Here is a 16,543-nt window from a genome sequence, read left to right as displayed (position 1 = left end):
TGAGCTTCCAGCATTTCTGCCTCTCATTTTTTGCATTCAGTGGGGTTACACTGCACTTGTTTTGCAGTGGTCAAGAAAAGAATAATTCTAAATGCAAGTAACTGTTTTTGGAAGGAAAAAAAAAAGCTATTACAGAAGCTGTATTTTATTTTATCATCACTTAATTTTAGAGTTTGCTGCAAGGACTTGCTTGGCTCTAGTCATAGATTATTTACTGGAGAGCTGGGTTATGGAATTATCTGGTAAAGATAGCCAGCAGCATGTTTGTATCTGTCTCTTGCTGTATTCATAAATCTAACACCTTTAAAACCTGTGATCTCAGCAAGGCACTGATTGCTTTAACTGCAGGCAGACTGGGCTAAGACCAGTGGATTCTTCCCTTTAGTGAGTCTCCTAGTGTAAAGGTTGCTTCAGCTGTTGAAACATGCTCAATTTCAGGTGCTCTTTGGGAGGGAGAAAAAGCCCTGTTGCTAGGTGGTACTACCTAGACTAAATGGACACAGAGGTTTAACCAGAGTTAATGCTCCTGACTTGCACAGCCTCCTGTTGGCCCTACTATTCAGTGCCTAAGAAAGGTGCTAGTGGAAGTCTGGCAGCATTACTGAGGTTGAAATAGTTTCCTGTAGTTTTCTTCCATTTTTACTTTCCTAGATCGGCAGCAGTCTTAAGAAACATCTTAAACAGTAAGAATTTATTCAGGAATGGTGAAACATTTAAGATCCACTAGAGAAGCACTCTGGGAAAGCACATGCCACAACGTCAGGGGTTGGGACGCCTGAGCATTCCCAGAGCTTTATGGGGATGTGTGAAGGAGGCCTGCCTGGCTTTGTTCATTAGTATCAGTGCTTCAGTTTCATAAAGAACATGGTTTATATCCACATTTGCTCTGCACCAAAGCTGTGCTTCTACTAGAGATAGGCTTCCAGTATGGAGTCTTTCAAACTCTCACTTCAAAGGTGCTATTATTGCCAATAAGCTGGTTTTGTGTTTAATGATTGATATGACAAGCTACCTATACCTACATAATCCTGAAACCTTAGCTATAAAATCTCAACTAACCAAAGAAAGCAGCAGTTCAGATTACTACTTTTAGTCGATTATTCTTAACAGTAAACAGTTTGCTTGAATTGACACATTTCCTTTTTTACATCATTGCCTGGGTGTACAAAGGGTCAGGAAACCTGGGGATTTCTGAGTTTTGTCCAGTGCCGAGGGTATGAGATGCAGGAAACCTGACTGCTGTCACCTGCCTCTGCCAATGGCTTGGGCATCTCTGGGACTTCCCTTTCTAGAACTCAGGTCACTCATCTCTCAATTACAGATGTTAACACTGACCTTTGGACAGTGCTGTTTGATTTCCTGATGAACTGGGGGTTGTTATCAGTCATTAATTATTCACATCTTTATAAAACTGCTCTGGAGCTTAGTGAGGATTTTGGGCTGATGTGTTCTCGTGCACTGAGACCCCAAAGCTAATGTGTACAGCACAAGGGGAATGGCCTGGAACAGAACATGAACATTCCTGTGAAAGCAGCACTGCGGAAGTGCAGGATGTGCTGAGGTGGTGTCATGCTCCAATAAAATAAAATAAAATAAAGAGCTAGCTGGAATGAGAACAACTGGAAAAAATACTGCAAGTGCAGGTGTATCTAAGATGTGATGTAGGAGAGTGATGCTTGGAACCGGGCTCTCAGTGGCCAAGGTTAATGCCTTGGGTGTTTGAGTTCTGCTGTTTGTTTTGCACCACGGAGAACACCCTGGCAGGTTATTCAGAGCTCCAGCACGAGTTTGTCACGAGTCTCATATGACAAACACAAAAGTGTCTCTTCTGGCAAAACAAGCTGCCTGGGAAGGAGTGCCTGACTTAAGACTCCCTGTAAAGGGTTTGGAGGCCTTGCACTGGATACACTTGGGAACATAAAAGGTGAAAGGGTGCTTTACCATTCCTTCAGCAACATTTTGCTTTCTTTTTTCCTGACAGAAATAAAACTTATGCTTGTCTGTGACAGGTTGAGAATTAAGCGGTTCCTCACTTTTTTTGCAGTCTTTTTATACTGAGTTGTCTGTTGGTTTAAAATATGTTTGGTTTTTCTCGCCTGTGGAAACAAGCACAACTGAAGAAAAAAGCTTGCTAGGAATAAGTTGGCACCTCTTTCTATGCAGTGTTAAATAAGATGAATAGAAAGGTTTTCTTAACCTTGTGCTCTTGAGAAGTGTTTTGAGCCTTTAACCTCTACTGGCATGATTCCATATGTCTCTATTTTCTTACATTACTTTTCTCATGTCACCCCTGAAATTATCAAGTCAAAATCAATGTTAAATTGAAGAATTGCATCTCCTGAAGACAGAACTTCACATGTCTTTTGTGCCCAGTAAAAATACTCATGGAAATTGCTTTCTCTGGCCTTAAACCATTTTTCATTTTTAGAGATCATGGGAAAGAACTTAATCCAAATGAGATTTTCAGCTTCAGTTTTTCCAGAGTATTCTTCCCAACATCAATCATGATGTGTAAAGCTGAAAATACCAGCCTAGCACACTTCTTAACAAGCTGTGTGTGACAGTATTTGTTTTTCTTTGGAAACGGGAAATGCAAAGTGATGTTAAGAATCAAATTATAAAATTCATAGTAGGGATTGAGTTACTTATGATTTCCATTACTCCCGTGCTGGGAGAACACCAGCTCAGTAGACATCTTGTTATCGTAAATGCAGCAGAACACCAGCTCAGTAGACATCTTGTTATCGTAATGCAGCAGAGAAATGAATTTTCAGGCCTGCCTTTTGCTTTGATTCTTATATGAAGCTCTGGCAATTTTTCAGAATTGGTCAGAAGTCATGAACAGGACTGTCCAAAATCACAGTAGAAGGCATGGAAAATGGAGATGAGGAATTTAGAAGTAATTAAATCTTTTTAAAAGTTACTTTTATTTTTAACCTCAATTTTGGAGTCTTTACTGTCCGCTCATTTCAGATTTTCAGTCTTTTCCTCACAGCCAAGAGAGCAAGATTTGGATTATTTTTTATTTAGTAACGTATAATTCACTTTTATCACCATTGTATGCTGGGAAAATACGCACACAACAAAATCTCAGGAGATGGGAGATTCGTCTCTGTTTTTACAAAGGTAACAGATATTGCTGAAAAATTTATAATACTCCTGCTTAGCACAAGGGCAGTTTGGGCACTCCTTAGTTATGAGAAGGAAATACTGTATTGGGTTTGGGCAGCACTGTTAGGATGTAAACACACTGGAGAAGTAAGAGGCCTAGACAATAATACCTGTGAGGAAGGATTGAAAGAGTTGGACTCCCTAAGTCTAGAAACAAGAACATGAAAATTGAAGAAAAGTTTTTCAGTCCACGAAATACTGTTGAGCTTGCTGAGTGCCTTCAGAAGATGATGTATCCTAGCAGTTTAAATTTAATCCTTGAAGTCAAAGTGCCAGACTTAAAGTCTAAAATGAAGATCTGAGACACTTTGCAGCCTTATGAGGTGAAGTAAGAAAAAAAATTCAGATTTGGATGTTTCAGTTTTAGTATTTTGCTCTTGAGATGCATTTGACCACATTTTGAGGTTGTGAATGACAAGTATTTTTAACTAAAGATCCTTGGCCTTTGGGCAAACCCTTAATTGTCTTATGGTGGATTCCAGAGTAATGAATGAGAGTTTGGGCACACAGGGTGGGTGTCAAGATAGCTCAGGTATGCTGGTGTAGTTTTCTAAACGTCAATGAACCTGCTGTCACTGCTCCATAGAATGTCACTCAGTATTATTTCACTTCCATGAGATCAAACCCAAAGGGCTCATACTGTGCCTGGGACAGAATTAACAGAGGGAAGTTACTTCCTGCAGAGACTAACAGATACAGACCATAAAAAAAAGATACGGCTATGAAAGAAATTTCAGTGGAGGTTCATCTTCGGATATCTCAGGTGTTGCTTTATTTATTTCTTAGAGTTTAAATCACTGATCTTCATCCCCTGTTTAGCAGCAGAGCTCCCCGAGCATCAAGGAAACAATCTTAATTCAAACTTGCTGGGAATATTTAAACTTGCTGTGAATTGTTGGAAAGAGCCAGAAACAGTTCTTATTCTAAAGTTGCTTTTGATTAAAATATCTTTTTTTCTGGGCAGTTCCTTATCTGATGTATTAGGGTACCTTGAACATAAGTTGTATTTCTTGACTGTTTTTTGTGGGGTTTTTTCCCTATGGGGGAAAAAAAGGAATGGAGAGATGCAGCAGCACAGTGTATCAGGGCTGAATTTAGGTCAGGATCCAGCTTTGTTGGTGCTGCAGGTGGTGTAATACATCAGCACAGCTTCTCTCTGATGTGATCTGAACTACATGTTTTGGGATGGGGATCCTGAAATACAGCCAGCAGCTCTTCCATCACTGGGAAGTTCGCCCCAGGTGCTTTTTGTACCAGCTACAGGTCATCTTCAGGAACAACTTCTCTCTCACACACATCTCCAGAATCAGTTTCTGACAATATATGCTTGAGCCAATACAGCCTCACTGAGGAAAGAACTGTAATACTTTAAAGTGACTCATGCACAGTAATTTAGAGGGTGGCTGCCTACAATTTCCAGGTGCCATCAATCTCCTTGGTAAGATAATTTCCTGCCTTCATATATACGGAGGAGGAAAGGATACACCATGAATTTCTGATGATGGGGATGATACTTAGCCTTTAGATAGTGTTTTTAGCCTTCAAGCAGTTTACAAGTGAGCCTTAATGTTCATCATATCCTTCAAAGTCGTTAAATATTAATATTCCCTTTTTATAGAGGGGGAAGTTGAAGGAAAGAAGTCAGATAACTTTCTCAGGACTTTGGAAAGAGTCATGGGAGTACATTTCAAGCCTGTGCCTAGATTATGTATCCATTCTTTCCCTCCAAGCTTCTGTGTTTATGCCACTGTTTCCTATGAAGTGGTTCTCAGAGATGTCAAGTGGTTCACTCACTGAGAGACACAAAGTCTTCAAATAAGCCTTCAGCCACCAGAATCCAGTAATGTGACCACTTGGGTGGAATCCTACTTGGTTCAATGCTGTTGTTTTTTTTTAACTTCAGTGAACTTAAATGAAAATCTTTGAGGCAGCACTTGTGGATTTTTTTTTTTAAATACATGTTTATTCTATTTCTATCTGTGTCTGCCATAGCTTCTAACTTTAATATATCCTGAAACAAAACTACAGCTGAAGGCTACAGATGCAGGAGGTTTCTTTTGAAGCAGTGGGTAGTCTGCCCGGAAGACAGAAGTGGAAAACATTGATATTTGTTTAGAAAACCCTGGTGTCTATCAGAAATATGTTTTATTCATGGCAGACAACGGATAAAAGGTCAGAAAAATAGGGGAAAGCTTATTTACTCCATTCAGTTAAACAGAACATTGGCACTGTGGAATAGAAGTGCCATCTAATTACACGACCCTTTTTAATTGTGTCAATTTAAAAGCTGTATTTTAGTAAGCATATTTCCTTTAAAAATTTTTTTGCATTAACATCTTTGTTCAATGAAAAAAAAAAAAAGGAATGTTTTTAAAATTGAGAAATATTGAATCGTCTTTTATTTTTTTCCCACTTTTAGCCTATTCCTAGTCAGCTTCTAAAATTTTCCAGGATCTAAAAAAGAGAGAAATTATTTTCACAGCTCAATTTTTTAGTCAATTTAGTTTCATTTAATTTCTAAGTGCTTTAATGGCAAGCAATGTGAAAATTCAAAGTTTTTAAGCTTCATGTTCATTTGCCTGTCCTGTAGAACTTACAGTTTTAGTGACACAAATTGTTCTGCCACCTTCTATCTTTCCAAGATAAAATTCAGCTGTGTCTTGAAAAGATAGAGGTCAAACTGGGCTAGAACAGGTCAGCTGGTTAAAAGTGACAGGAAAGGAGACAGATGGGCACAGAAGGACCACTACTGAAGTGTGTGTGCAAAAAGCATTGCCAGATGTTTGGTGTTCATGGGAGTGTTTCATACAAGCTCTCTCTCATGTTCTGGTCACAGAATTCATAAGAATTTCATATTTTTAAGAGCTTTGCCTTCTACTAAATTAGGCCAAAATAGGCTAGTTGCCTAAAAACTAATGAGAAAGGAGACAAATGGGCATTTGCACAAACAGACACTTGAAAAAACCCCACAATTTCCAAAGGAAATTAGGCTTAAGAGATGGACTGTAAGTAGCAGTAGCCTTCAGAGCCCAAACACAGCTCTGCCCCTCTAAATGATCTCCCCTCTCCTCCTCCTTTTTGGAAGCATTACAGGAAACATGATAAGTAAATACAAGCTTAATATAGCAGTTTATGAAAGCTCTTGGGGAAAGTCTAGCAAAATATGCTTTCATAAATAAACCAGAGCTAATTAAGAACCACTTGAAAAGCTAGCACAGGGGAAGGAGGGGAGAAAATTACCATGCAATGTGTGTGTGGTTAGCAGAAGCAAAATTCCAGCTGGAACAAGACAGAAACCTGACTGGGAGCTGGATTTATCCATTCTTTCTCATGTTGGGTAGTATCCTATTAGACAAATCATGCCATTAAATTTGATTGAACTGCTTGACAATAATAATGGCAGCAGAGTAAGACCTTTCCTAAGTAACCTGCAGCTAAAAATGTGATAAATGTCTGATAAAGTTAGAAAGAGGCATACTGTGTAATTACAAGAAAAATCAATCTTAATGCATGTGTTTATTTTTCAAGTCCAAAGCAATGAATTGTATGCAAAATAGAAGGGGACAATGGTTCCCTATAATATACTGGGAAATGTTGTACCTTTCCTGAACTGGGATTCCTGTGGTACAGTTAGTAAAGGAAAGCAAACCTGTCTGCAAAGTTAGTGACTGGGCATGTGCTCTGTGCCAAGGGATGTTTGCACAAAGGTGGCAGCTGTTGGTGCCGATCCCGTCTGCTGTGGGATTGCCTCTGGGAAGGCAGTTTGGCCGGAATCTGTTGCTGAGAGGGGCACAGCTCTTGGGAAGGTGTGTGAGCACTGTGTGTGAGCACTGTGTGAGCACTGTGTGTGAGCACTGGTGTCCTTTGTCTGAGTGCAGCACATTGAGGCTCAGGATAAGTACGCCTGTCACGAGAATGAGGTAGTTTCAGTATGCTTTTAAATCACATGAGGGAAGAAGAGAACACCTTTGGAGGCTGTAGAGAAGCTTTGTTGGGGGCTTTCAGTGTTTGAAGGTACAAGGGTATGTCAAACATAGGGGAAGGGTTCTCAGGAGATGGCATCTTCTGACATTCTCTGGCCTCTTTCTGCATACCTTCCATGCACATGGAACACACCTGACTGACAGTGCTTTGTTTTCTGGCTTGTAAAATCTGTGCCATTATTCTTTAGTTCAGATCTGCTCACAGATTGGCTAATATGGTCTCAGTGCTGCAAGACACATTATCATACTGATCGTATCTGTCTCTCTCACCTGTTGGGAGAAGACCCCAAGAACACATTTTTGGAAACAAATGTGAAGAGAAGAGCTGCAGATACTTTGTCTCTTGAGTAAACCTTTGTAGCTGCCCTGCTCTGTAAGCACCTCCTTTGCTAGTCCCCTTTGGTACGCTGGCACACAGCTATTTCATCTACTTGCACTAACAAAGTCCCTCATGATGGGGGTGGCTCCACCTCCCCATGGGGATGCACCCCTTTTCCCCAGCTTGCATCCTAGCAGGCTTCTAAGCAGAGGGAGACCACGAAGCTTGGAGCATTTAGGTTTGCTGCTGCTTTAACCTGCAGTGTTTTATTCAGGCATAGCCTGGCTGCCCTATCAACTTGTGCTCTGGGTAGGAACCCTGCACAGACACAATACCCTTCTGTGGGATGTGAGCTTTCCAGTGGCCGCTTCTTCTGGAGATTTGGCAGAGTCTCAGCAGCAGCTGAACTGGGATTAGCCAGGCCTACCCTTTTCTTCTCGTTTAGGTACAGGAGAGAGACCTGCAGGACTGATAGAGATCAGTTCTCTACTGCAGTTTCTCTATTACATGAAACAGAGTTTGGTTGTAGCAAGACCTGTGGCTGTTGGCTTGCAAAGTGAAAATTTAGGCAAAGACCAAGAAGTGGAACAATTCAGTCATAAGTAAGACATTTATAGCAGTTTTAGCTGCACTGCCTCATGGTATGGGCAAGTGGAGAACTGGAGTTTTATCTTGATACAGGAGAACCCCCAAATGACTTGCCCTATCTGCCTAATTGTCCAGGCGAAGAACAGCTATTAAGCATTGTATGATTTACATACATGCACTACAACAAATACGGTTCTTCTCAGAGCATTTCTTACACCTTTGGGCTGTGCAAGAGTGATATGGAATGCTGCTGGAATGCCTTAAGAACTGTCAAGGTCCCATGGATGAGATGATGGGCTGTCCTGTCCATGTGCTGCAGAGCCGTGGTTCATTCAGACAAACACTGTATATTCACATTTCCTTTAATCAGATAGACTTGTATAAATCTCTGGTTCTGAAAATCCATCTGTATTTTCTTTCACAGTTTCGATATTTCTAATCATATATTATATTCATGTTCTGCAACTTTTGCAATCCAAAGTGCTGTCAAGTTCCATGATTTCACCAGGACTGCCTAGGTGGCATTTCCAACCAGCTGGCAGCAGAAAGAGTATATGGCACAAGGGAGGAAAACTAAACTCATGTAATCTGTTGCCTTTACACAATCTGCTTGCTGAATTAATTTGCTGACTGGCAGCAGGTGGAAGGAAGGTGAGAACATCAGAAAGGTTTTGTTAAATGGCAATCCTTAGCTCCATTTCCATTGTAAGGATCAGGTTTTAAATCTGCCCATTATGTCTGGAGCCTGTGCTGTACATTGGGGATGTGAGAGGCAAGTCCAATTCCATCTGCTTTTGGGATTTGAGGGGCTGACATGGAAAAAAGGCAAGGTTATTGTAAGTTTTAGTTGCTTCATGAAAATGTTTTATACCTCAGAACTCCCTGATGAGTTAACCAATTCTTTTGTTTTGGTTTGTTTTTTTCCTTTCTCTTTAACATGTGAGCTATCAAACTGGACTCCACAACTACGTGCTATACTTGTCCTAAATGTTATCTTTTTGTAGCTTCCAGAAGCTAAATACCTTCCAGCCACATGTATTTACACACAATAAAAGGTCACAGTCAACTCTGAACGATTCTGCATGCCTAAAACACTGGGTACTGTGTTCACTCACTGCTGCCCAATTCCGTGCCATACCAGAGCCTCCTAACTGAGCTGCCTTGAAATACACCACTGCCATTTCTATAGAGAAGGATGTGCCTCGAAAAGCTGAATTGATTCCCAGTTTCTGGGAGATGTAAGGAACTGGGAACCCGTGTTATCCCTTCACTATGTTTCTTTCCCCTTCAATGAGCACATAGACTTGATTTATCCTGAAAGGTGCTTGAACCTGGCCTGTTGTAATTAGCTTTAGGTAGATTTTAAATGAGCTTCATGACATCATATCTGGCTACTTCTGTTTTTCCTATATTTCTGAGACATCTTTATTACTCATTGTGCTGAATCTGTGATTTGTAGTTTCTATATTTAGTGGTTTAGAATCTCTCTTTACTGGAATACATGTTGATTTCACTGTTTGATCCAGGGCAGAGAAACTTCTAGGACATGTTGTCATTCCTTGGTCCTGGAACCTCACTGTGCACCTCATCTGCTAATCTTTTGGCAATCCCCCACCTTCCTCTGTATGTATCATTTATAGAACACACTGTTTGTATCATGTGCAAATCTGTGTGTAGTTTGTTTTTAAGCCTGGTTTCCTACTTACACTGACAAATTTGTAATCCATTGCATTGATTTAGCCTAAGAACACTTCATATTTTTGATAGCCTAATATAGGAAGTATTAAAGTTGTGCAGAACCTCGGATAAATTGTGGGGTTTATTTGTGGCTAGTAAGAAGCTTATGTATTCTTTGCCAACATCTGGCAACTCAGAAGCTTGGGTGGAACCAAATGAAGGCTGCTCTGAGCTGCAGATCATGTTTGCTCCAGTGCCCAGCAGTGTCCTTGTACACAGGAGTCTTCCTACAGAGCAGCCTTTCTTCCCGGGGGAGGGGAGGCACTAAAGGCTATTCTGTGGGAGAAGGCTGAAGAGAAAACTGCAGATGGAGTTTGAAGAACAACTTTTTGTTACCCGGCCTAATCTTGGTTGCAAATTATCAGATTTTTTTCCCTTGGTTCCACCCCTCCCTCCCCATTTGTTATTAATAATGTTGATTATTACTCCTTTTACCACAGATTTTTGTCAAGTGGGAGATTGTTGTGTGCTTTCTGTCAATCTTTTCCAAATTCAACTAATTCAACACATCATAGGTAATTTTTTAACAATATTTCTTCTAATTTTCTTTTCTCTACATTATTTTATCTTTTTCTTTCTTTTGTGTAAAATGCAATATCTTCAACTGAGTATGGAGTATCAGCTCACAACAGTTGAGTGAAATAATTCTGCTAGACCTCTTGTGCTTTATATAAAATATCCTGGAGGCAATATTAATTGCTTATCCAATTTGAAGGTAACCCTGGTCTCTGTTCTTTCCTCCCCCAATTCCATTTTTTATATAATCATTCCCATCAGCATTATTTTCAGGTTTTCTTGAAGTTTTTTTCTCCTAAATGGAAGTGTGCCAGGCTAATTTGAACGAAGGGGCAGAATTTTAAAGAAGATGCTCCCATTCATCCACAGTTCTACTGAAATGTAATTAAGTAACAAAGATTACAATGTCTCATGCATAAGCATTTTAATGATCCATATCCATAATAGTCATGCACCATGGATTAGGTAGTTTTGGTATCACTAACCCTTTGTTCTGACCTGTTCTCAGATATTTTAAAATTCTTCAGGGTGAATTATTAGTGAGGATCAGAGAATTTCAGGGATACTTGTTATGGGAATCAGCTTCTCGGACAGTTATTTCCTTTGGTTAATCAGAATTACTCTCTCTTCTTTGCCCACCCCCCTTCCCTGGTGCATTAGAAAACACAGAGAGAGAGGACTAATGGCTTCTGACAGTGAAACAAAGCTCAATTCCCTTGGCAAAACACTGGCAAGTCTTTTATTAACTTTCATGGAAGTTATTTCAGAGTGAGACCAGTTTTCTCAATTAAATAGCAGGAAGACTATTTCTTTAGGCTTACAGCTTGAACTGTCTACTGTATTAGATTTTATCCAGGATTCCCACTGAAGTCAATTGCATTTATTGTGGTATGTTACAAGCTCGGGGTTTTTTTCTGGTTGGCCATGTTTTCTGGTTGATGGTTAATCAGCATGTTATCAATAAAAACCTCTTAACGCTATGCTGGCTTGTACTGCTTAAACTTAGTAACATTTTAGAATTAAGAAGTCTCACTCCTTTTTGTATGAACAAAAGGCTTGCTTGCATGATAAATCCAAAGCACTTTTCAAACATGTTTATGAGGTTCGTTTTGTTTGCCTTTCCCTTGTGGTGGTTGGTGTAAGAATTGTGTGACCTTTGGGCAGCAGTGTGAGCGTGTGCCTGCCTTCCTTACCAATAGGTACTGCTGCTCTGCTTTCATCTCTGCATGGGGAGATTACACTGTGTGCTCATTTACTTACTAATTGGGCAAATATGACAGCACAGAATTTTGGAGCGTGATAAATGTAACTATGCCCACGTCTGCTCCTTTGTTTGGTTATTCAGCCCCTGGCAGCAGCACAGTCAATTACAGGCTCCCCAGGGGTGCATTTAGACTGCTGAGAGCTCCGCTGGGGAATACACTGTTTACAAGCAGTCCAAGGTTTCTCATCCAGCCTTCTCAGAAGCTCTGGGTTTCTGTGAAGCTGAAGATTTGTAAGAATCCTACCTAAGCTGCTTTTTGGCAGAGGTTAATGGAATTAACTGTTCTGCTTTATTTTTTTAAATTAGGCCTCTATACATCCTTGTGTGCAAACCTGTTTCCCTACTTTCCTCTTCATTTCCCACTGAAGAAAACAATGGCTTTGTCCTCAGGGAGAAGGAACAAATGAATTTTTCACTCATTCCAATTATCTCTTTCAACTCAGTGACATTTAAAAAGTTCTGTTTTCAATAAACATACTGCTAGGATATTCCATTCTGCATGTTAACCTTGGTAATGAAATGTTGCAGCAAATACGTGTTAACGGTGGTTACATTACATAAAAAACCAGAAAGAAATGATCTTTTCCTTTTTCATCAAGTGTAAAAGACACTCTGGGATAAATTGAGTTTCACATTGAAAAGGCAGAGAGTTCTTATTTTAATTCATGGCTAAGTAATCACGCTAAATGAAGATCAGTCAGCTCAGTGCAAGCTACTTTTGAACAGAACTTGTTTGCTGTAAATCACTTCTGTCTATACTGTCGGGCGGATATTTAAGACTTCACGAGGTGCACACACCACTAGAAAATTCTACAGTAGTGTAGAAAACTTTTCCACTTACTTCTTCCAACCATGTTTCAAGGATTCAGTGGTACCAGCCATCATTTCAGACCTATGGAGGTCAATAATTTACAGCATTAGTTTTCTTTGAGTCACTAACTTCACCTTTATTTTAATAGGTAATGAAAAGGGGAAGAATAATTCCTGGTAGTTTAGAAATATGGGAAAATACTACTTTTTCTTCTCTTAAGAGTAACCTGATTCCACTTTTCAGTAAAGCAGCTATGTTAGGGACTGTATGTTGTCAATCTCAAAAACCATTTTGTTAAATAATCATCTAGAACTTTTTCGTTTGTTCTCTGTGAAGCCCAAGAAGCTGGTTTAGATGAGATTAACTAATGTGCTATAATTATTTCTATTATTCATCATCCGACAGTAAATTGTGCTGGAATTCACAAAGTGAAGAATTATCTTTCATGCAAGCTTTGTAAGTGTTCTATACCTACAGGATAAAATACTTTCTCTTCTAATAAATGGTGAGAGTACTGAGGAGCCCAAGCTAGGTTTGAGTGCACCTGAATAGTGTGGTATATTCATGGCAACAATGATCCAAGAAAATGCTGAAATATTTTCAGTTATTTCAGTGTTCTTGGCAAATACAAGGAAGGTAATAAGCTGTCAGAATTGTGGCTTAGGAAATGACTAGATAAACTCTGCAAAATTGGCCTTAAGTTCCTAAACCTTTGTCTGCAAGGATGAGCTTTCAGTATTCAGTGGCACATCCACAGGGGCACCTTCCACTACCCCAGGCTGCTCCAAGTGCCATCCAGCCTGGACTGGGACAATTCCAGGGATCCAGGGCAGCCACAGCTGGGCCAGGGCCTCCCCACCCTCACAAGGAAGGATTTCTTCCTAAAGAAGGAGTGGCTTTTGAGCAGCTAAGTAAGGACAAGGGCCTAGAGAACTGCCAAGAGGCAGTTCTTGGAACTACTGAGTGTCATTGAGAAACATCAAAGAGGAGCTTCAAAGGTGGCTTGTCTGAGCAGGAGCTGATAATAAATAAATTGCTTATTTGCAGACAAATGTGAATGGCAATTCTGCTTATAAAGATATTCTTACTTAATTTTTCGAATGACTACTAATTGACTTGCAGAACTGGAGCTGCTGCCGTTTGATCCCTCTTTTCATTTATCACACAGATTAATTTCTGACCATTTGTATCTGTGAAGTTTGTGGTCTGCTAGTCCGAAACCACAAAGACAACCATTTTAGATCTTAGAAGTATGAAGTCTGTTCTGAACATTTATATAAAATAATGAGATAAAGAACTGAAAATAGAAAAGTGACAGATTTCTAGAACTCGAACAGCTTTTTCCAGATTGGCTAGTTATGGAATACTGATAGCCAAATGTTCTTTCCTGACATCTTGCTAAGCTGTGTCATGTTACTGGAAGCCTGAGATCTGTCATCACTACACATTGCATACGTTGGAACTGCTTATTTGCAGTCTGGTGGGCACACAGGGCCTTTCTGTCTTGGAGCCTCCTGCTGTGGGAAAAACCTGAGCAGGATGGAAGTGCTTGGAAAGCAGCAGTGGGTGGGACTTGTTCAGAACCACAGGGAGCTGCTGTAAAGGTGGAGGCCTGCCCAGGACCAAGGGTATTTCTGTCTCTCTAGTGGAGCCGAGTTCTTCTTCAGATGGGGTTTCATACCTCATTTAATCTAATGTTCCCTTGAGGTGCTTGGGCTGAGCCAAAGGAAGGAACTGATCCAGCCTAGCAGTAACTTGTTAAGAATTTAAAAAAGCAGAAAAATTACTTTTCGATTGGATCACAACCCTGTGTGAAACCCCAAATCCTGCTCAGTGTGCTCAGTACCAGGTCTAGTAAGGGAAGGAGAGAAAATCCAGACCATCTTTTTCAACAGTCTGTAATTAGGTCAGTTTAAAGTAACTGTGAAGCTGGAGTGGAAAAGAACAGTAAATTCTCCTCCTTGATAAGAGTTTCTCTCTCATTATCTACCCTGCTAATTTTCCTGAAGGCCTTGCAGACACTACATAAACTTCGGATTGCCTTGTGTCAGCAGCAGGGTCTGGCTGAAGGCTCAGTCCTCTTTCCCTGGAACTTGCCCCGATGCTCTAAGCCTCCTGGCACTGCTCATTCCCACCTTTCTCCTCATCATGACCCCTGGCAGCTCCCCTGTTGCTCCTCAGGATTTATGCCTGTGTCTCACTGCTGCTGTAGTTTGCAGCCAGAAGCGTTGCTGTCACCAGGAAACTTTAGAGAGTAGCTTTGCTCCACAGTTGCTTTTGAAAGCTGATGTAGTTAAGAACAAACTTGCAAACCAAAAGCACTGAGAAATGTGGTTACTTTTTGTTATGCTGAAAATGAAACATTTCATCAGCTGGATGAAACAAACCATGTTGTTTGAAAAAGAGAGTGAGTAACTGGATAGTTGAGACACTGAGTTGGAACAGTGGTGATAAACTTTAATTCATAGCTCTGCCTGCTTGGAAAATAACGGATTTAATAAAAAACACTGTGCCAAAGCCGCCCAACAGACTGTCTCTCTCCGGTTACCTATCTCAGGCACAGCCCAGGGCTTAAGAGCTGATTTTCTAGAAAATGTTTTTAGAACAGTGTCCCAGGCACAGGGAGAATAGCTAAATGATCTGTCTTCATCTTTTCCTAGAACAAAAAGGGTATCAAAGCCTCACTGGTGCTTTGTCAGACTAAGTACAGATTCCCTCTGGAGAAGGGAATCATTAGCAGTGCTCACAGGTACATGACAGACCTCAGAGTGTTACCTAAGAGAACCCTTTTCAAGTGCCAAGTCTTTGTACATCTCCTGGGGGTCTCTGCTGTCCCAGCACAGGTGCTGCTGGCTGACACACACTGGTTCCCCTCCATGAAACGCTCTTCCTTAGACTGTGTTCTCCAGGCAGTTGGAAAGACTTCAATGTGCAAGAGCTCGGTTGGTGCTAAAAGGTTATTTTTTTCTATTATATTCCCAGTCTTCTGTGTTTTTCAACTCAGACAACGGTGTCCTTAGCTCCTGTGGAGACCAGCGCTCATAGGAGTTTAAGGAAACACCTCTGGTTATCATTAGCCAATATAAGTGAGGGATCACAGTCTGGCCCTGAAGCTTCTTCTTCTTTATGACAACTTAAAACTCATTTGAAGGAGACATGAGCCTTGACTAATTCTAGATGTGGGAAAATTCTTCAAAACAAATAATTTGCTCTGTACTTTAGTTGCTGATCTTGCAATGTTGGGAGGGCGGATTCTAATGCCAAATAAATAAAATTTTCATTTGTATTATTGTTTTCAGTATTGTTGATCAGTAAAGTAATTGCTCTGTCTTGCTGTTTAATTCCAGACATAAAAAAAGGGCTGTTATTTTATTAGTGTTATCTGGGTGAGTCATGTGGGAGGACTCAAGTTTCCTGACTGCTCAAGAAGGTAGTCAGTTTGGCTTGCATACCGATGTAAAATGTTTTAAAAGAATAAGTTTGTGACTCAGGCCAGGAAATCATTATCACTCATAAATGTATGGGAAGCTGACAGAAGAGGGGTTGGTAATAAGGAATCAATTTTAAGAGACTGTTCTGGAAAATCTGCACGATTTGGGCAATCCTAGCTGTGACAACAAAATGCAGATTGTGTCTGCGTGCAGAGCTGCTGTACAGCAGGTTTGTTCCTGCATCTCTGCAAGCAGGATGAAGTTCTATTGCACTGTTGACAGGGAACACATACTTTGAGCTAATCTTCATATTATGCATCCTTGATTTTATGTTTGTATAATGAGGCAATATAAACCTCATAAGCGTTTTTCTGAGCAAAGCTCTCCCTCAGATTTTTTTTTTGACTTAATGGTTTGGCTTGCTCAGAGACTCTGGACATGTAGCTGACTGATAGAACTGTCATTATTCCTTTCTGCTTTAAAGGGAACGCTGCATCATTCTGTTTTACATTCCAAGTAATTTTTAAAGCATAAAAAAATAAATGGGTTACAGTCATCCCTGTATTTTGAAAGGTTCTTTTTTTCACATAGAAATTCCTTCATGTTCTACTCTTGCTTCTCTGAACAGTAATGTTGGGTCACTGAATGTATGTTTGAAAGATTATCTGCTTCTGATTAGCAACAAGTGTAATGTATTCCAGCTCTTCTGAAGTTGAAATTTGG

General features: G+C 40.3%; 2 protein-coding genes across 7 annotated transcripts in view; one reads left to right on the top strand and one right to left on the bottom strand.

Moving 5' to 3' along the window:
* CTNNA3 (catenin alpha 3) overlaps nt 1-16,543 on the top strand; it is a 438,358-nt gene that overhangs the window by 151,544 nt on the left and 270,271 nt on the right. The gene's annotated exons all lie outside the window — the stretch shown is intronic.
* The window catches only part of LRRTM3 (leucine rich repeat transmembrane neuronal 3), a 79,771-nt gene that overhangs the window by 37,458 nt on the left and 25,770 nt on the right, over nt 1-16,543 (bottom strand). Inside the window, exon 3 of one of the 3 annotated variants that reach the window (XM_032115991.1) lies at nt 12,420-12,470. The exons of the other annotated variants lie outside the window; for them this stretch is intronic. Within the exon in view, the coding sequence (XP_031971882.1) occupies nt 12,465-12,470 (6 nt within the window). The 3' untranslated portion in view covers nt 12,420-12,464. The remainder of the gene's footprint in view (nt 1-12,419; nt 12,471-16,543) is intronic. 3 annotated transcript variants of the gene reach the window in all.

This window comes from Corvus moneduloides, chromosome 8, assembly GCF_009650955.1.
Source record: "Corvus moneduloides isolate bCorMon1 chromosome 8, bCorMon1.pri, whole genome shotgun sequence".
NCBI classification, from domain to species: Eukaryota; Metazoa; Chordata; class Aves; order Passeriformes; family Corvidae; genus Corvus; species Corvus moneduloides.
Note: the sequence above shows the minus strand (reverse complement) of the source record. Positions and strands in the feature narration are given on the sequence as shown.